At 42.2% G+C, this 22,126-nt stretch overlaps 2 protein-coding genes across 2 annotated transcripts; one reads left to right on the forward strand and one right to left on the reverse strand.

The window, feature by feature from the left end:
* Positions 1-1,179: 1,179 nt before the first annotated feature.
* LOC136715795 (uncharacterized) lies at positions 1,180-6,464 on the reverse strand. Its single transcript, XM_066693177.1, has 2 exons — positions 2,242-6,464; positions 1,180-2,120 (listed from the first exon to the last, which is right to left on the reverse strand). The coding sequence occupies exons 1-2, from the start codon at positions 2,248-2,250 to the stop codon at positions 1,287-1,289; spliced, it is 843 nt and encodes a 280-aa protein (XP_066549274.1). The 5' UTR covers positions 2,251-6,464; the 3' UTR covers positions 1,180-1,286.
* A 7,104-nt stretch (positions 6,465-13,568) lies between these two features.
* Positions 13,569-15,463, forward strand: LOC136716290 (serine/threonine-protein kinase N2-like). Its single transcript, XM_066693888.1, has one exon. The coding sequence runs from the start codon at positions 13,569-13,571 to the stop codon at positions 14,865-14,867; it is 1,299 nt and encodes a 432-aa protein (XP_066549985.1). The 3' UTR covers positions 14,868-15,463.
* Positions 15,464-22,126: the final 6,663 nt, after the last annotated feature.

A 22,126-nucleotide genomic window follows, 5' to 3' on the forward strand; every position in this document is an offset into this window, starting at 1 on the left:
CTGGTAAAATGTGGTCATTTACGTACAGCTTTATCAAATCTTCCACCTATAACCTGCGGTACCTAGACTTAAACTGCTCAGTTTGTCATCGTATATTTCTGAAGAAGACAGGAAGACTGACAGGTTCAATTTGTGCAGAGGGAGATGTGTTAAACATGTCATAAATTAGCTTTGTTGCTGCCAGTCATCGTTAGCTGTTGAGTTAGAGGACAAACTGTCCAAACTGTGGAAATCAATGGTGCTTGTCTCAGCCCGACTGTTCTCCCTGGCAGTATCAATTTCTGTGTTCTCCGGCAATACATACATACACTGTTTTAATAGAAAGTAAATGTTTATGTTCTGGACTGCATTGTAACAAGAACAACTCATGATGTATGTCAATATAGAGATGTGGTATTTCTTGAGATGCAAATTTTAAAGGCATGTATCCTTTTCAAGTCTTAAAACCATACTGAAAGAGTTCTTTTTTTTCTTCTGTCTAACCTTCGGTGCAACTGTATAAAAGCCTAAAGGCTTTTCTTCCAGCTGCTGCTAACTGCATCTGAGTGGATGTGAGGCGATAACACCTCTATGACGACACTGCCTCCGTCAGCGACTGCGCAGACGCACGCCTGCAACACGAGGAGAGCCACGTGCTTCTCTCAGGGAGTGTGAGTGGGCCGTCCCTGAGACCCCCATGTCTCACACTCCCTACATTGGGGTCTTTATCATTATTATTTTTGGTATGGAATCCCTTCTCTGAGTTTGTGTATGTGTTTGTACAGCATATTAAACAATTCCTATCTTTGCTGACATTTTCATCTTACAATCAATTAGACAATTTATGGTTCATAGTTTGGGGGAAAAGAGTGTTTTGTTTATTTAATATTCAAGAAAAAAGAAAATCTGGAATCTCCAGTTGAAATAGTGTGTTGATTTATAAAAGGTGTTTTTACCCTTGTGGTTATCAGGACAGTACAAATCTTAGAGCTAAACAAGACTGATTGCTTGTAGCTCTAACCTGTACATGACCTATTACTCTGTTTTGTTTATATACATACAGATATATAAATGTTTAATTTGATTCTTCCAATAAGCTTAGTTGAAAATTCAAGAAAGCAAATGAGTTTGTAATTCAAAGGCCAGCTCAAATGAAGGTGCCAAGAAACACTTAAAATGTAGAAAAAGAGGGACATTTTTATTGCTTAAGATATAACTAATTAATTAAGAGTTAATTAATAATTGCTGCCAATAGTCCTGCTAAACCCAGGAGCCGCACAGGGCTTGGCCTCCTTCTGCACTGCTGGTCATGTGCAGCTGCTCTCAGGCAGGGGGCTCTGTAAGCTGCGGTGGTCCAGGGCCCTCCACTGCCTCTTCTTCATTCCTGGCTCCATGTGGCACTGCTGAGGAATCACCCTCTTCAGCATTTTTCTGCTGGACGTGGGCTGCAGCAGGCTCTCCTCTCCTCTCTCTCTCTCCTGGGACGACACAGACACCAGGTTCTGATCCCTCCACTGCCTCTTCTTCATTCCTGGCTCCACACGGCACTCTTGAGGAATCACCCTCTTCAGCATTTTTCTGCTGGATGTGAGCTGCAGTGGCCTCTCCTCCCCTCTCTCTCTATCCTGGGACGACACAGAAAGCAGGTTCTGGGACCTCCACTGCCTCCTCTTGATGTGCACGCCTGGCTCCACGTGGCACTGCTGAGGCATTACCCTCTTCAAGATCATTCCGGTGGAGGTGGGCTTCTCGGGCTCGGCAGGAAATTGTGGGATCCTGCTGAGGGGCCGGCCCTGGCCAGGCTGAAGAGTACTGGGACTGTGGGCAGCATTCTCCACACAGACCTCTCCCAGCTGTGTGACGCTGGAGTCACAGGGGCCACAGGAAGCCTCCTCCAGGGCTGCAGTGCCAGGATGGCCCTGTGGGGTTCCCATCTGACTGCAACCCCCTTCCTCATGGCCCCTGTGCTCCTCCGTGGACGAGGACACGCGGCACACAGAGGCGGGCTTGTTGGGCACAGCCGGACGACCTGGGATCAATTCCCAAACGACCTTGTGGCCACACTGTGAGTCGGGAACAGAGGCGGCGTAGCCCTGAAGGCCGAGGTCATCGTCTTCATCAAGGAGCCACTTCTCCCAGTCCTGAAATTGTGTTCAAACCAAATTCATTTGCACCACGTTATTTCAGAGTAATAGAAATTGTGCCCTTCAATGGCATCGTCTGTTAATTGTAGGAAAATACAATACATGGTCACCAGCTTACAAAATCCATCTTGATGGGCTCAGCGGGACAATGTGGGGATTGCCACAGGACCTTGTGCCCACACTGTGCTGCCCTGGACTCAGTCACCGAGGGGGAGTAACCCAGAAGGCCGTGATCGTCCACTCCATACAGGAGCCACTCTTCCCACTCCTGAAATTGTGTTCAAACCAAATTAATTTGCCTGAAGTTATTCCAGATTCACAGAAATATTGTATTACTTAAGACATACATATTATCTGTATGTACACATCCATGTACAATTTAAAATATATTTGGAGGTGCCATTGAGTCATAAAGTTCAAGACTTTCACCCTCAGTTGGACATTGTTCTCAATACTAATGAAACACACAGTGCAAATAATTAACCTCTTAAGCTGGCAGTCAAAAATGGGAATTTCATCCTAAAAGGACTGGCCCCATTTGAAAAGCCCTTAACTCTGTAAATATTTGCATCATATGCATATGAATGGTATCATTTGAAAGGAAATCACTTCAATTTGTATATATGCTCAGAACATAGCTTGGAGTAACACAATACACATAACAAGATGAAAAAACTACTTTTGTGTGTTGTTTCAATATGCAAAGTCTCCTAAAATCTCCTAAAAAAGGCACTTTTTTTATAAAGCTCGCTTAATCTCCACATATCCCTTCAGTGGCGTGTGGACAACAACTGTACTGATTTGTGTGTTGATAGGACCAGAGGTCCTAAACACAACTGGAGAGGTTGTGAGAGGTGTCTAAACACAACTGGAGCTCAAATAACACAGATAAGCGAATAATGCCATGTGCTAATGCAGCACAGTCACTATCTCATATTTCACAACCTGTCAACCAGGAACTTAATGTGCATAAAATCAAATCCAATAGCTGGAATAACATTTATAGCACAGATCCTGATGCTGGCAAGGTTACAGATCACATCAGAGAATACATTCCAACTGTTGTAACAGCACTTCAGTTTTCTATAGGCATTCATTAAAATGCAGCGTAGCAATGACGGTGTATTGTAGGCATGTGAATTAAAATATATCAATAAGAATAAGAAATGATGAAGACAGCAACAACAGATTGGCTATGTGGAAAAACTCAGACGGGCACAGAGCCCAATCAGTCCGCACTGCTGGCACATAGGCTGCTCTGTGCACAACACCTGTGTGACCAGTCTGTGTATAATGTGTGAAATCCTATCAAACACACAGAAGTCCGGACCGATGATATAAGCCAGCTGTGTGTCGTGCGCCTGCGCACTTTACTCCGGACATTTTGAGCTCCGTACTGCCGTGTGCCGCTTCTACCCAAACGGTTTCTGTATCGCCGTGATCAGTCGACTGTCTGCTTGCAGACAGTGTCACATTTGTCCGTATTTTCTTCGATTTGCATTATCGCGATGGAGAGCAGATATCGCGCCCCCCTTCATGATGCGCCGGCGATCTTCTGTTTTTTCGCGGCAGAGAATGATCGAGCGCATTAGAGAGGAGAGTCTCAGCTTCACGTCATAGCAAACACCCCCAACAACACGACGTGCACAGTGCACTTCATATTAACACACGGGTTTGATGCGCTTTTAAGGGTCCCAGCGCCATCTGTCTGCTTACACGTTACCAAAGACAATTGAAACATTTAATATTAGATCTCCAGCTTACCTTCTCCATGCTGTCTTCGATATTTTAATGGTAAAATATCAATAAAATGGCGACAATATCAACGACAATATATAAACGATGCTGTTCGCTGTTCGTATCCAGTCCGAGTTATGACTCGTGTCGCTGGTTGCTTAACAACTCGACATTCTAGAACATCTGACATTCCATAAACAACGTGGTGGGAAACCAGCAACATACATGACAAAATAATTGCTTATGGGAATACAGAAATTGATAGGAGCATAACCTTTATTGTCTTCAAACAAACATATTGCATATTTCTGGCAAAATGGATGAGGTTAGCTGGTGTTTTTTAAGAGTTTATTCTGCAAATCAAAACACTATGCAGAAAAGTCAGCAAAGATTGGAACTGTTTCATATACTGTACAAACACACACAAACAGAGAAGGGATTCCATACCAAAAATAATAATGATAAAGATCCCCATCAATCTGATTTGAAAACATTACCTACATTCGTAGCTTCGTATCTTGATATCTGAGCAAAGGTGTTACTCCTGTACAATACCCTGGGTATTTAAACATTTGTGTTGGAAAGGATTATCATCAGGTCGTAGCACAACATAACCAACACAACAGTTGTACCCCCTGGTAATGAAACGCACTGATCCGCATCCCACCTTGGAAACATCATCTTCATTTCATTTAATTCAAATACATGTGAAAAAATTATAATTTGAAACTTTTCACGTTAGTCACATAACTTGCAGAGCTCTTGTGTGGGAGCAGGGGCAGTGCTGTTTAAAAAAAAGCAATGCTGACCTGGAATATCAGTCATGAGCACATCAGATATATATATATTATAAATCCAGTGTTATTCGCCTGTGAAAAAGCATTATCTCTATCTGTTTATTTTTGACGGTGCCTCTTGTCACTGAAATAATAAAAAATGTGCTGACAGGGTAAAGTAATGATACTCTGAATGGACCACTGAGGACCATTCTGCATGTTGTCCCCAAAGGTCTTGGACATATTCTTAGTGCCTTTATGCACACTGTCATTCATTATTATTACCCCGATTATCCCCCACCCCCTTCTTCTTTACAATGTTCTGTTAGTGTCCATTTATTCATGTTATCTTTTTTTCTGAAAGGACTTTCCAATAAAACTCTTAAGTATTTTCCTTCTCCTATTTTCACGCTTTTCCATCTTAATTGTCGCTGTCAGTGTATGAAGCACAAATCACATATTTTTTAAACGGAAATTGGGGAAGAAAATCAATTCAGAAAATTGAAAATAATAACATTTATACAGCCCTACATATAAAATTGCTTAGTTAAATCTGTGCTGCATTTGCAATGAGGATCAAACTTTTAATTACAATTCATAATCTATTAATTGAACTAATTTCTATTTCTGCTAACTATAGCCACTAACCTGTGTTGACCATATCTCTGCTGCTCTGCACTCCCAACCTGCTCACCCTCTTTACCTGGCTGAGCCTCGCTTGTCTTGCCTTCTTTAATCTTAATTTCTGACTATCTATTGGACTTTTCTTTCCGTTTGTAATATTGGGATGTACGTCAGGTAGGCTAATAATACCGACTGGCTGCACGGATTAACTTTATTTCTAAGGAACAGTAACCTACTGCTGACAGCTCGTGCAGTTTGGCTATTTCACCATGTCCCATCGCTCTAGAAATCAGGCCTGTACGCTACTCAGGAAAGCCCACCTGAAATTCAGTGTTGGAGTGAGCAAACAAATACTGAACAAAAATTGAACTTTTTCGCCTAAAGATCACCAGCCTTACTGCGGGACACTTGTCAGGATAGAAGGGGAAATTAATAGATCAAAGTACAGAAAAGTCCTTGAGGAAAAGGAAAGCTGAAACCGGGAGGGAAGTTCACCTTTCGGTGTGACAATGACCCAAAGAACAACTACACTGGCTGGCTAAGGAACAGAAAATTCATGCCTGAGGGGCCCTGTCAGAGCCTGACCTGAATCCAATCGAACGTTTGTGGCATGACTTGAAGATTGCTGTCCATCAACACTCCCCAAAGAACGTGGCAGAGCTTGAACAGGTTTGTAATGAATGGTCAAATATTGTCAACTCGAGGTGTGCAAAGTTGGTAGAGACTCATCTCAACAGACTCACAGCTGTAAGGTGCTTCCACCAAGTATTAACTCGGGGGTGGGGTTATGATATTTCAGTTTTATATTCTCATTATATATCTTTTTTACACACTACAAATGTTTTCCCCTTTACAGTGGTGCATACATAAGTGGGAGGGAAATCTTTAGCAGCTATCCAGGAGTGACAATGTCTGAGCTCAGAACAAGCAGAGTGAGTCTTAATGCACAAAGTATGCCTCGAAAGCATTACCAACCAAATGTTCTCGTCGATTTGTTGGGTAACGGTGCTAATCGGTCTTCTTGCATTTGATCTTAGGTGGTGACAACGAGAAGAACGTGTTATGGATTGCCATGGCTGGTACTCATCAAATCTGGGCTCTCTTCTTAGAGGATGGAAAACGTCCAAAAGGAAGGTAAGCAGAGGCACTCCTATATAGTTCATCCTACAACACACTCGGTATAACTCTTCAGGAATCAAGGCTCTTTTGTATGATTTGTAGCAGAACTCCAGATATTAAGAAGCTCTCCAACATTAAAACCATAAATGCTTTCAAACATTGACCGTCATACCAACTTAACTGCGTGCGTATTCTACAGTGTACAGAAATCTCTAATTCTAGCAGAATAAATCATATACGCTGTGGTCCAATGTTCTGGGTTCAGGAAATTCAATACATGCATGATTCATGGATACAGGCCCAGGCTTCTTGAACAAGTGCCCCCCCATATCAAAAAATAACAACAATAATAAATAATATAGTATATAAATGTAAACACACAAATGGATCAAATGGAAAAATGTTTTTTGCTTGCCAGCGAGTCAAAAAAAGGGACCTGTGTCTGTTTTGCTGGAAGTGGAAATGAAGAGAACAGGAACAACGCCTACCCTCACAAAGCCGGGTTTGCGCAGCCTTCAGGCCTGGCCCCCGCGCCCGAGGAGCCCTGGAACTGCGTGTTCATCGCTGACAGCGAGATCTGCACCGTGCGCTCCGTCTCTCTGCAGGATGGGGCCGTGAAGCACCTGGTCAGAGGAGAGAGAGAGACCCCCTGGTAAAGTTCTTGGCCTTAGATCTTCTCACCTGCACCTTATTCTCAATATTATTGTTTTTAAATGGTCCGTTTTTATGAAGTTATTTATTCTTGTTTTAGGTCAAACAAGTATAATTGCATTTTTTATTCAGATGCCCTTTCTTTGGTGGCAATTGCAATGAAGTCATTTGTTCTTGAGAATCTAAATGTGATTTCAGATTTGTTGAAAGGCCCCGTCTACACTATTGTATTTTGTCTTCAAACCCACAAGAAAGCAGCGACGGCACAGACAACCACGTTATATTCCGGTTTTGCAAAGGCACCACAAGTTTACAATGAATCTCAATTGGATGGCTGCCAAGCCCGCTTCATGCATGCAGAGAGACGTCTTCTCATGAATCAAGTCGCCAAGTTGCGTTCTGGAATTCCTTCTAGGGGAATTTCTCTGAAATATCCAAAAAACACACAACAATTGTTTTGTTTAGAACACTTCACATTTGTCAAACTTAAACCTTTCGCATAATGCTGTGTTTCAAAGGAATCACCCGGGAGTTTTCAAATGTGTACGCTGGCAGAGGGCAAAAGTCCAGAAGATCATTGACATTTATGGACCGCATTACTTCACTTTGCCCTTTCACAGCAAACAAGTGGAAATGTGGAAGGTACTCTGAAAGAAATACCTTCACAACCAAAAAGAGAGAGCTTTTCTCCTTAACCTTAGCCAACACAATTTCTCCAAACTCAAGTGTCATCAAAGTCTGTCACTACAAACAATGTTCCTTTAAACTGAACATGCATGACCATTTTCGAATTTCACTCGGTAAATCCGAACTGTCTTACAGCAGCAAGCACAGCATCACTGTACACAACACTGCTAAATGGAGTTCCTTCCCTAACTTGTAACTGCAGGAAAAAATGAGCCAAAGGAAAGATAAGCTTGAAAAACGTGATGCCTATCAGCAAGTGTTTTGCACACATTGTTCAAATTCAGACTGTCTGACACATCTCTTGAAGTAAGATCGTTTCCTTTCAAATCTCAATGTCCACAGTCTGATCAATGGGCCAAATTGAAGTATTAGCCATGAGTCATGTCGAAGGTATTGATGTTTGGGTCTTAACTTCATATCAGGAAACAGTTCTTTTCTCGTTTCAAGATATTCCTGAATGATTTCATTTAAGTAGTCAACTTCTGATGCTGATATTGCTTGAGCACATATCAATTCCACGATGTCTTTAAGTTGCAAAAACAGCTGCCATACATGGTCCTCAAAATCAGAGATTTTGTCACCTATAAGAACAGGCAAAAGTTTGAACAAACACCAGTTCTGCACTGCCTGACCACCCAGCTTACCACCTTTGGGATCAACTTCAGAAGGCATTGTATCGCAGTCATATCCAAGATATTTAAATTGAACAATGTGTCGATTGAACAGTGAATAAGGAAACCATTTCTTTTTCTTAGTGAAGTACTTGATATACAAAGCAGTGTCAAAGGAAACAATTGCTTTAAAAAGGTTGTGACCTAAACATGGGGGCAATCCAGGCTGACAGACCTTAAAGCAGGGTGTCAAAGATACGGCCCTCCAGCAGGTTTCATCCGGCCGAGATGATTTGGGTAAAAAAAAACGTTTGCATAGAGTTATAATCAACTGTGTGCAATAAGCAAAGTAAGAGGTTTCTATGATATGATGCATTCATTAACACTACAAGCGCTGGTTGCAGACCGCGGTAAAGTCAGCTTGGCGTATCATAGTTTGATTGTTGACTCGCTCTCCCCGACATGAATGTGAATTCAATCAAAACCTATGATTTACTTGCGAATCATTGAAAAAAATAAGTATCTCCAAAACCACAGCAGATACAGGGTTAAAATATACTATTATTTAAAAAAAAACAAGTGTGAATTGTTTCAAGTCTCTGATTTACCTGTGCTTTTTATTTTTAAAATGGAATTACACATTATAATAATTGAATACGAATACTAAAGCAACAACATGTCCAATATATATATACACATTTAAAAAAATAAAAAATAACAAAGCAGATACTAATGCAAAGTCATTATAGCGGAGGGAGATTCCATAACATAAAGACCATTACCGTTTACTAGGTTAAGGATATAACCTATCTATCCATCTCTCTCTCTCTCTCTCTCTATATATATATATATATATATACAGAGCATACACCGATCAGCCATAACATGATGACCACTGACAGGTGAAGTGAATAACACTGATAATCTTGTTATCATGGCACCTGTCAGTGGGTGGGATATATTAGGCAGCAAGTGAACATTTTGTCCTCAAAGTTGATGTGTTAGAAGCAGGAAAAATGGGCAAGTGTGAGGATCTGAGCGGCTTTGACAAGGGCCACACTGTGATGGCTAGACGACTGGGTCAGAGCATCTCCAAACTGCAGCTCTTGTGGGCTGTTCCCGGTCTGCGGTGGTCAGTACCTGTCAAAAGTGTCCAAGGAAGGAAAAGCGGTGAACCGGCGACAGGGTCATGGGCGGCCAAGGCTCACAATATTAGGCAGGAGGTCATAATGTTATGGTTCATCGGTGTATATATATACATGTATATATATAGTAAATACCTTGTACTGGACAAATGATTTTGTTTTGCTAGGGTTAAGCGATTACCTAATTTTACAAACTTTATAGTTTGATTTTTCTGAATGACACTCCTCTCCATCAGTGTCAGTGTCTCTCTGTCGTTTTGTTGCGGTTGTTCTGCTTTTTCCCTGTCTTGTCTGAAAAAAGCATATTCTATCAATCTATCTTTCTAATAATTCAATTCTAATGAAATCAATGTTTATTGACTGTACTTCGTGTACAATAATGATCAATTGAATACACATATGCAAGTTATTCTCATTATTCCGTCTCTTGGTGGCGGTTGTGCTTATTGCCGTGCATGTGTGAAAAATAAAGGCTTATTCTGTCGTATTCTGGTACTTTTATATGTTTATTTTGTCAAATGTACGTTGATTATTTAAATACACAAGCACAATTATTGTATTATGTACTTGTAGAAAACCTATACACTCTTGTGTAAGTGTTAATAACGCACAGACAGCGCAGGCGCACACATGACGCTCATGTGCACATACATGACTGCGCACAGAAACAGGAATCGTCAGCAAACCGTCAAACACATGCCTGCAGTGGCCATTCCGTCTAGAAATGACGGACGATTCCCTGCCGTTTACCTTTGGCATAAGCAGCGCAGACTGTCAGGGTGAAAACGTGCCTGTTTTTGTCGCAAACCCTGCATGCTGCGCAATGCGGGCCTTGTTTTAAGCGCAGCGCATATTCAACGTCACGGAGCCGCTCTCTGTAAAACGGCAGCGTGTCGGCGGCTCACACTCGACCAACCGGCTCCAACCGGCGGACTGATGTCACATTGAGTTATGATGACACTGATTAGCACATTTCAAAGACATATATTCACAAACCGCCAGCACTTTCACGACCTTGAAAACAACCCCGAAACTGTGTGGATGAAGGTAAAACTAGTAGACAAATGACTTCACAGCCTTTTCAATATTGACTTAAAACACCCAAGTGTTTCTTCCTAATTGCAAAATGTAGTATTTTCAGCTCACTCACCGATATAGGATTCAGCCTTTGATGTTTAATTACGTTTTCTTTATCCTCTTACTTTTAAAAGAAATCTTGGTTATTCGTGGTGACTTTTTTCTCTCCACACAAAACGTACACTAAAGAAACAGCATCTTTCCATTCCCTTGCAAAGCCTTGGCGCCAGACTGAGCATCATCTGATTGGCCAAAAAACCCGCCAAACACTGAGTATCAATACAATTATATATACATTTGGAGACGGTTTAAATATGATTTTTATTCAGATATTACATGCAAAATCCGATTTTGGCCTCGAAAATAAAAAGCAAATTATATTACAAAAACTTTTATTTCCCAGGTTCATCAGAGCTAACTTTTTTTCTCCCCTATTATGATTATTATAAATGTTAAACTACTGTCAATTAAATGGGACAATTAACAATTGTTAATGTTCCAATTTAATTGACAGTAGTTTAACACTATTCTTTTTAAAAGTTCAATCATTTAACTTCATTATTTCATTTCCTCAATTGCTTTAGAAAAATATCCGCATTATAACATTACACAAATACCAATCCAGAACACAATGCAACATTGATTTTCAAACTAAAAGACATGTATTTACAGCAGTCGGCAGAATTTACAGAGAAGTGCAGCGACTCTCACTGTCCCCCCTGTTGAACTTTGAACTCTTGCAGCAGCTTCCCCAGATGTTGACCATCATGGAGTTTGACAGTGAAAGAAGCTGTTCACGTTATTACCCCATTATTTTGGAAAAAAGACTGATCTGTGTGAAAATATGTATCAGGGTTTTATAGTTTTTATGCAGATTCTCTTCATCATTTTGAAAGCAGTTTCACTGTTGTTGAAGATGTAAGATCACTGTTAGTATATGACCAGGTCACAGCTATGCAGGCTTGTGATACAGTTATCAAGCTACGCTTTGCCAGAGGTGGGTTTCTGTCTGGTATTACAGGGGAATTACATTGTTTTTTGTTGTTGCGTATTTCTCTGTGTTGCCATAACTGTTTAAGTTAAGACTGACCTGCAACATGAATAAATCAATAAATCAATAATAATGGGCATAAACAGCTTTGACAACACAGAGAAGCATGCAACACAATACAGATCATTCAGTGGCACTTTATGAGAGCGTACAGTTTCACAGGAGGTGATGAGCATTAATAATTAGAACTACAAAATGAAGACTTGCTGAATGTTAATAACAGTCCAGATTGGAGCTAATCCCACCACCCGTGTGTGTGCTCGTATTTGAGTTAAATGTGTTGATTCTTGTATCAGACAGGTAATTCAGCTGTAACATCAGGTTTAAGGACACATCAACTGTAACACATCCATTGTAAACTGTTTTATAGTCTACAGCTATATACACATAATATTTCAACATTAGATTTTAAAATAATTTCTCCACTTTAATTGTATGCTGAATAAACCTTCAAATTGTAACACTTTTAAATGTGTTACAGTCCTTAACCGTTTATTTACAGTGGTTTAACATTCAAGTAAAAAAAAAACGTTTTCAACATGAATTATCATCGTTTACGGAAAGTCTGTAATATGTGTTTACAGTTGTGAACACTGATTATACGGTAGTTTGTCATTAAAGAATGAGAAACATATTGCAACCTTCATTATTACAGTTAATTCACATTGAAAACTACGGACATGTGTCCAGTGTAGCCTGTCTGTTCAGATAGTGTCTGAGCGGCAGGATGCTCAGGCGCAATTGAGCGCACAGTTTGCACACTTGTGTCCACGTTGTCACAGCGCTGCCAGGCCGCTGCTTTGTCACCGACCATCCTGCGACCTTGCACAGCGTCCTATACAGCCCACAGCACGAAAAGCATCTCAAACACAAGATCTGGACACACAGAAAAGTGTTCCCTCCAACATGTTTCCCTCATGTGGAAGGAGATGGGGGTTTAAATGACATGCTCTTTAGCATGTAGCAACAGCAAATGCACAGCCACACAATGTGCTCGCAGTCTGAGCCTTCAGCCCATGACTCAGTTCAGATTGAGAAAATCCCATTGCGCATGCGTTTGGACCTCTATCTGCTTCTGTTTCAAATGCTGAACAAAGAGACACAGATTTAGTTTGCAAGTCTCCCAACTGCTATATGTTTGCATTACATATATAATTGTATATCGGAATGCAAAACACACAGCCGGTGTCGTCTCATTGCTTTCATGGAAACACGCTGCGGTTCACTTCATATGGTTTCATGCCTAATTCGGATTAGTCCCTACGCGTCGCGCTCAGTTTCACAGCGCATTGACAGCTGATGAGCGCAGCGCTGTCACTGCAGTCAGACACTGTGTTCACACTGCAGACTCGACCAATACAGTCACTGAAGACAAGTGTGCGCTGCTTCACTAGCACTCACTCGCCTCTGCGTTTCTCTGTGCACATGTGAGCGACATTCACCAGTGCATGTGCGCACATATGGCTGATAGACGTGACAGAGAGTGAAATGAATACAGTCCAGTCGTCTGAGCTATACTGTCGGTGCCGGTATTTTATTTTGCGTGGCTTGAGATGCGTCACTCATGACGCGTTTCTCCGCCCAGGGCCGCTGCGCTCATATTGACAGACAGGCCGCATCGAACACTTTAAAACACGGGTGCAAGTTTACACCGGCCCAGCAGCGTCACATATTAGTTGAGGCGGCCCTGGGCCAGATGCGTCCTTTCCCCGAGACAGCGGAGGAGATCCGCGAGCGAACTGTGCCCCACACGTCACCATGGCGACGTGAACGCTATGACGTCACACTGGGTCCCGATACATAAATAGCGCTGCTTGAGCCGAAGCATTCAGATCCTGAGCTCACCTGACAGAGTTGACGACCCACGACACGCCTTAGCGACCCGCCTGTTCTTGGACCATCTACCAGAGAAAATGTTTTTTCAGGGGAGAATCCTGCCGCTAGTTTTTCCAGCAGCGCTGGTGCTTATGGGCTGGTATTGGTATAAGTCGCGCAAGAACAAGCCCGACCCCAGTACCGACACGGAGGAATGTGCTGGAGAGCAGCTGCAAAAAACACACAGCCCAGCGGCGGAGGAGGAGTTTGAATATCTGGAAGAAAATGAACATCGGGAGGTCGAGTTTGAACGTCTGCAGAAGGAGGAGAATGAACACCTGGAGATGCAGGAGTTTGAGCAGCTGGAGAAGGAGATTGAAGACCTGGAGGAGTTTGAAGATCTGGAGAAGCGTCTCGAAGATGGTCTAGACCTCGATCTCCCACAGCCAGATGTGACGGGGCAATTTTATTGTTGTCTGGAGGATTTCAAATGTGTCGCTGTTCTAGGGCGCGGCGCATTTGGAAAGGTGCTGCTTGCCGAGTCGAGAAGAACGACCCAAAGATTTGCCCTCAAGGCCATTCAAAAAAGAGGGGCTGTTGACAGTCAAGATGTTGCAAGCCTCATGTGTGAGAGGAGCGTCTTGCAGACTGTGAGCAGCGTGCACCACCCTTTCTTGGTGAACTTCTACGGCTCCTTCCAGACTGAGGAGCACTTGGTCTTCATCATGGAGTACGTCGCAGGGGGAGACCTCACGCTGGACGGAGAAGCGATCTCAGAGCCCCGGGCTGTATTCAGTGCTGCTTGTGTGGTGTTGGGGGTGGATTTCCTGCACAGGCACAATATCGCACACAGGGATCTGAAGCTGCCCAACCTGCTGATGGACAGACGAGGCTTCGTGAAGATTGCGGACTTTGGTCTGTGCAAGGAAAATATGGGTGTAAGTGACCGGACGAGTTCGTTCTGCGGGACTCCTGACTTCCTTGCTCCAGAAGTCCTGTCGGAGGAGTCCTACACCCGTGCAGTTGATTGGTGGGCACTGGGGGTCCTGCTCTTTGAGATGATGGTGGGCGATTGTCCTTTTACCGGAGCCAATGAGCGGGATCTGTACGAGAGTATCGTGAATGATCCAGTGCCATTCCCCCAGCACCTGTCAAACGAAGCAGTCTCCGTCATGACAAGGCTGATGAGCAAGAATCCTGCTTGGCGGCTCGGGGCCGGAGAGCGAGGCGCCCAAGACGTGATGCAGCACGCCTTCTTCAGGAGCGTGGACTGGCCTGGGCTGGAGGCACAGAGGGTAACGCCTCCATTTGTGCCCACCGTCAGAGAGCACAAGGATGTGGGTGATGATTTAACATCTGAAGCCCCAGTCCTCAGTCATGGCTCCAGGGTCCTCAGCCCGGAGGAGCAGGACTTGTTCCAGGAGTTTGACTTCGTCGCGGACCGGTATTAAATGCCACTGGAGAGATGCCAACACTGGAACAAAGAATGATGACGCCACCCCAGACAGCCCCATCCCGACTCCAGGACACAGCCTTCTCAGAGGGACCTCGTCTCCGCCAGCACTGGAAGAAGTTTTTGGCTGTGGAGGAGAGCACCAATAAGAAAACACATGTGGACCATCAAACAATTAGAGAAAGATATCAAACAAGATAATTGACTTTAAAAAATTGGAAGTTGAATAAAGTTAAGGCAACCAGCTGCACAGTATAGTCAACTTTTGGGCACAATGTTGGATAAACTAGAATTAATGATTGCTTCCATCAAGATTTCTTGCCCAGCAAATGCAATGAGTAATTTCATTTCTAAGTTGAATTAACATGAGATTAAACATTGCATGGACTTAAAGGTTTATATTACGAGGACTTGAATTCCTGGGTTGTCTTAACACAATTTTTTAAACATTGCATTGATTTTAAGTATGTGTGAATAGAACTTGTACAAACAAGCTGAGTTTACTTAGAAAGGCTGTGCAGCTGGTTGCCTTAATATTGTGAGCTGATGCAATTTTGTTATCTTCTCACTTTATTGCATTAAGGACAGAAGACTTTCTTGCTCACTTCCAATAAAATGTTGATTTAAACAACAAACATTTCATGCACTTGAGTGTCATACAAACATTGGTGGCTTAACAGACACAAAATCCTATTCAAAAGAGAATACTGTAGCCTGTGCTTTAACCCTTACATGCATGAATTACAAGACATCCGTCTTCCCCCTTCCTTGAAATGACTGCTCTAACAGTGGACAGGTCAAAACAGCTTTTCCAATGCATTCCTCTCAATCATGTTATGTTAGATGAGTGATTACTTCAAGAAGGTGAAGAAAGGAAGGGAGGGTGTTTTCTAAGATAATTAAAAACAGGACTTGAAAAGTGAACACTTGTAAACATTTGGTTTGGGCATCAAAGTGGCTCTAAATAACATTTCTGAAAATAAAATACCTATTTTCTAAAAATAGAAAAATGTACTGAAAGGATCTAGGGTACAGGCTGAACATCCTATTCCATATATGCACGACAACACCTGTATTGTAGAAAGTCCACTACAGTGCTTTCTTTCTTTCGTACCCAGAATAAAATGTCATGTTTGTCACACCATACTTTAAATTAAACACGCTGTTTGCACATCCAAGAGGTTCTGTATATCCTATTTACAACCCAAAATAAGTAGAAATGTTCTCTGGTACACATAAAACAAACCAAAGACTTGGTCAAACCCAACATGATGTTTGTCAGACCTCATTTAAACTGAAATATTTGGTTTGCACATCCAAGTGATTCTGTACAGCCTACATATTTATTTTTTGCTTGCAACAAAAGCTGTACTGCATTATATCCACTACAGTGCTCAGAGTTCTTCATATGAAGAAAACTCGATTAACTAAAAATTGTGTCAATCTCATGCATGATGTTGATCACACCTCACTTGATTATATAATTGATGAGATATCAAGACTTCTGTGGGTGGAGGTTATGCTCACAGCAAGAGCTTGGGTGTGAGAGTCCTTTATCTGTATTAAGACTAGAACCGCAGACATTTCGTACTGCATAGAACCACCGCACCCGCATAATGTGCGACACCTTTATAAAACAGCTGTGTGACCACAATTAAAAAATTACAAAGTTGGATAAAACTTAATAGTTGTAAATATAAACAGACCACAACATTTTCTGGGCAGAAACATCGCACTTACATTGAATATTATTATTATCATTATTTTCAAAACAAGGGCATATAGACTACATGAAAAAACGAATAAGAAAATAAACGTCATGCAATAAACGCTGTAAACTGATGTAGACATCGGTATGCACGTATCTTAGCAGACTCATACAATTTTAAAACATACATAGCCAGTTGAAGAAACAGCATAAAACTGAAGTGACATTATGCAACTTGAAAGCGCTTTGAAATGACTCCGTCTATTACAGCTGCGTCAGAATGCACAAAACACGCTTCTCAACATTAAAAGTGCCCTACACTTAATACAAAATAATTAGCATTCATGATCAAGAGCATTGATTCAGAGACATGGCTTTGCACCCAAGGCTATAAACTGTGAGACAGTCAGATATTCACAGTCTTTATGGAACCAGGACCACATCGCTCACAGAACACACCGTCAACTTCATTGCAGTTCAGACTGCACATTCCTCAGCACTTGCAATTGTACCGAATCGGGCGCAGTTTTGAGCACCTCTGCAGTGACCAAGCCAATGTCTGTGACGTCCAGTATTTACGGTGTTTGATCTGTTGTACTTGTTGTATCCTCTCCGGGCTCTCCGTCGTCCTCTGGGGCTCCTGCTAGGGCTAACTCGTGTCGGGACATCGTGGTGCTCAGCTCGTTGCTCCCTAAGGCCAGCTGCTAACGCCCCTTCGGCGGCTGGCATGATTAGCTCTACGTTTCCCGTTAGGGCTAAATTTCTCCCAACGGAGGATTGTTCGGTGAGATCAGCCCCAGCCCCGGTATTATTATTTTTGATCCTTACATTGTTTTAACTGAGAAATTCAGCTATACGTATTTGCTGTCTTTTCATCGACATGTTGCTCTTAGGCTATTATGCTAGTGCATTTGATCACTCATAAGAAAAACACTGTGATCGTGGCGGGAAAAGGAGAAAAAGTCGATCCACCAATCCTGCTCCGAAATGTGTTTATCAAAAAATAAAAAACCTGCCCACACATCAGATCACATGATAACTAGTGTCAGTACATTAACAGAATCAGTGCATTTGATTTTTCTCACAACGTGGAAATACTTTATGTATTGACACATTTCCAATTACAGACAGTTATATACAAATTCTGATGATGCTCTGCTACGCACAGTGCGTTCTTGGCGAACAGCTGGGGGCGCCACTGGCCTACAGTACTGCTTACTAGTCAGAAACTCAGTATGTAGCATGCTGTATGCACATGTGCAGAATGCAGTTGGGTAATATGCAAATTCGATTTTGTAGTATGTAGTAGTTTTTGTAGTACTGTTTGTGTGCTTTATCACATTTAGGAGCTTCATTTTCCAGTTGAAGCTGTGACTACTGTGGAAATACTTTCCAGGTCTTCTTAAGTGACCAGTATGTACCCTGAATAAGCAAGTAAGTACCCTGAATAAGCATCCTATGCACACAGCAATATTGTTTCATTTATAAGATTGGAACTGTGTGTTTCTTATTCTTGTGTGAACTGAGCTCCAAAATGCAAAAAAGCAGACAGGAAATACAAGATCCAAATACATAGCACAAATCAATGTCACAATTACCTCAGACCTCATTAAATTTAACACACAAGTTTTGATTGGACAATATCAGAATTCACTAAGGACTGGGGCTTTTGCTGGGGACTCCACACATTTCTTGCTGTTCTGTCTTGTGCTTGCTGATATGAAAAGGCTTTTTACTGAAACTCAACCTTCCCAATACTCATTTACCTGAAGACGCATCCTGACTGCTAGAAAAGTCTCCCTCTCTCCTCAATATTTGATGAGGGTGTCAGTCATCCACAGTGCCGGCCCTGCCTCTCTCAGCCGGCAGACTGGCCCTCCTTTAGAGACCTCCTGAAGAGGCCAGCTGTTATAGACCGGCTGTCTGAGGGGCAGAGAGAGGGAGACCCCCCACTGACCTGGGCCTCGGCAGGTACTAGAGTCTTCATATTTATATCCATATGTATATATACACACACACACACACAACACATCCAGGTCAGCACAGTACTCACAGTAGAAACGGGGTCTTTCAGTTCCAGCTAAAGGACGTGACAAGATTGAGGAGGAAAAGCAATTTCATCCATTTTGGAGTTTTTCAGATTCAAATATAGACTTTTGTGGCAAGTATATCTGACAGCAAGCATATTAAGCATGAATTAAGAACAAGGGCAGTGATGTTCAGAGTGTACAATGCACTAGTTAGAGCTCATCTGGATACTGTGGACAGTTCTGGGCTCCACACTTCAAGAAAGATATCACTGCTCTAGAGGCAGTTCAGAGGAGAGCAACCAGACTTATTCCAGGTCTGAAGGGAAAGTCCTACTGAGAGACTGAGGACCTGAACCTTTTCACCCTGGAACAGAGGAGACTACATGGGGACTTGATTCAAGTCTTCAAAAACATGAAAGGCATTGACCACATCAAACCAGAGGAGCTCTTCCAGATCAGCAGGGACACACACACCCGGGGACACAAATGGAAATTGGGTTTCAAGGCATTCGAGGCAGAAAACAAGAGACACTTCTTCACACAGAGAGGCGTCACAATCTGAACAAACTCCCCAGCGACGTGGTTGAAGCGACAATTTGGGAAGATTCAAAAATAGACTGGATAGGATGCTTGGATAACTTAGTTATTAATGGACACCAAACGAGCACGATGCAGTGAATGGCCTCCTCTCGATTGGACACTTTCTTATGTTCTTATTCTGCCTTTCGCCTTCGAACAGTTGTAATACACCCCTTTGGCTAGCAGGTGTAGCATTATGTTGGGTGTATTTGGATAAGAGCATTTGGGCTCTGAGCTGAAGCACTGATCTAAAGAAGACCTCTCCCCCCCCAAAGTTATCAGATTTCCTTAGCTCATCAGCTTGAAACTGGTTTGCATCAAAGTGACAGTTTTGGGGAGGATGGCACCAAGAAGAGGCCAAATAGTTTGGAATTCTGCTATGAGATGTCTGGAGAAAGGGGCCTGTAGGTGATGATAACTCTTTGAAGTGGACGAGAGCCGAAATCCCGACATAGAGCTATGAACCCGGGCCAACCGGCATTTCCAAAAGATGGCATGGATTGACATTAGTCATAAATCAAGCCCCCCTCCAATAGGACACTGGGGGCTGAAACCGAAATCCAATCTCAAGAACTCAGGAACCAATCACCTATTGATCTGACAGACTATAAGGAACAGCGGACAGTCTTTCTCTCTCACCTGAACCAGAAACTCGCTGCCACAGCTCAACCTGTAGCTCTGTTGCCAGAACCGGAACCAGAAACCAACCAAGTCTTTGCCGGCAACAGAAGAGTTAAACTGGGAGAAGGAGATTGAGCCGTACGAAGAATTCTTTTAAAGGACTTTATTAAATAAAGAACTTTACAGACTGCGCTGCCCGCCTGTGCCCACCTGATCAGTGGAGTTTTACAGCTGGACAATTGACTAAGTCGACTGTATACGAAAGTGTCAGTCATTTAAATAGCTATTTGAGTCTTAAGAAACTTGACCCTTGGAACAAACAGGGCCCTGCTTTCCTCAAAGACTACATCTTCAAGTAACTACGGTGGAACCCCTGCTTACAAAGAAGATTTTGTGCACAACCTTGGAGCCTTCAAACCAGAGGAAAATCTGTTTGGAAACGACTCTACTTTCGCAAAACCCCAACTTCCAGGTGCATCGACTGAGTGGAAGTTCTTGGACAAAGCCGAACCGGACTGCCTTTGTTCCAAACCACACGGACCTCGTGCCGTGTGCTGTTATCTGAGCCCGAAGCCAGAGAGGCCTCTCTGCGACGAAGTTCAGATAAGTTTAACAGTTTGGAGTTCATGATTCATGACATTTGAGAAATCAATTAGAAATGTTAATCTGTGATTCATAACTCTAGAATGTGTAATATCATTTAGTTTTCTTAAATATTAATGTGTGTTGCATTAAACTGTTTTGTTGATAATTTTAGAAATAAAATCTGTCAACGCCGAGAAATATCTTCTCATTCCTGTTTAACTGTTTAGTCTGAAATTGACACAAGTTAATAGACATTAGATTATTGGTGGCCCTGCCTATCCTTAATCATTGAATAATAATCAGTTAAGGGAAATTGTGGTAACAAGTAATAAAAGGATCTTTCTCGGCACCTAAACGTAAATGAGACCGATATATATATAATGAGAATTTACCTGACATAAATACTAACCTGCGTAGTTATTTAATGTCTGACTAACAATACTAATGAGAGACTCACCTTCGTCTTACTAACCGGTATTGTAGTCAATGTGTTTATAACCTTTTTTGTTTAACGATTTGTGTTATCATATGCAATCCCATGGTCTTTGATTTGGTCACGGAAGTGATTTGTCTTTGATTTGTTGATCTAGAGTTGAATTTTAATTAGTTTTTCCCTTTTGTATAATTAGTGTAGTGCTACATTTAGTCTTTGTTTTGAATACATTTGACAATTTATATCTTTGGAATTGGTGTCTGCGTCCAATTATTACAGAAATTGAGTTCTACAAGATTCCAGGATTCGTGATAAGGTGACACTATCAATTCACTTCTTTAATTGAAATTTATAAGTGTACCTTACGCTACACAGGGCTCTCTGTTGCATCTCCAGTTCATATCATTTTCATGTGTGTTGGTCTTTTCCTGGGCTACCCTGCTTCATAGCTCCCTGAGAGGTATCAAGCCGGTTGACAATCAGCTTCTTCCTCCGTTGTGCAGAAGGTTGTATTTTGGGCAGCGCAGGGCATAATCTCATGTTCATTGGAAACCATTCTACACAAAATCAAACCCTAACCATTACCTGTGTAACTGCTCAGCAGGGATAATTACACATTACCAACATTATAACTATTCATAAATATGCTGTACTACACTTTACATGAATAAGGCATTAATTACCAAAATAAATCTAAATTTCATGTAAAATGTTACCCTTACCTGCAGTCTCTCAACTTCAGATTGCAAGGTTATAAGGTTACAAATAGTTGGAGGTCTACGCAGCCTGTTTGCTAGATTGAACCCAGAACTGTAACTCATTTTCTCCCCTCACCCCCTCATTCAAAGATTATTATATCCTCCACTGCCTCTGTCAACCACAAACACGATGCATCTCCTCCCGTTATCCTCCGTGCAGATGTTTTTCAACTGCTGCGAGGCTAAGCTGGAGTCTGGCTTTTACAAAACAAAGGGAAACCACTTCTGTGGGATGTGTGATCTCACAAATTGAGCTCAGCTGCCAATGTGAGTTACCGCCGTTAATAAAGACTAAGAAATACATTTCCTCACTCCAAGCGTTGACGTAGCAGCCGGTTCAGCGCTCTTGCCAGGCACATGTTGGCTCTGCACAGGGGTTTGAATGATCTTTGCCCACAACGCCCAACGCCGGTCCACAATCCCAGGGTAATGTCAATGCAAATCGGCCCTGCCGTGATCTGATTCCTTGTTGGTGTCCTTTTACCTCAATCCACCAACTCTGGGTAAACAAACCTGTCCTCTTACTGCAGAAGTCATGAACGC

This window comes from Amia ocellicauda, chromosome 20 (genome assembly GCF_036373705.1).
Source record: "Amia ocellicauda isolate fAmiCal2 chromosome 20, fAmiCal2.hap1, whole genome shotgun sequence".
Taxonomy (NCBI): domain Eukaryota; kingdom Metazoa; phylum Chordata; class Actinopteri; order Amiiformes; family Amiidae; genus Amia; species Amia ocellicauda.

Bases quoted from the DNA above. Each gene is read 5' to 3' on its own strand.
- LOC136716290 (XM_066693888.1), top strand. From the start codon at position 13,569: ATGGGCTGGTATTGGTATAAGTCGCGCAAGAACAAGCCCGACCCCAGT.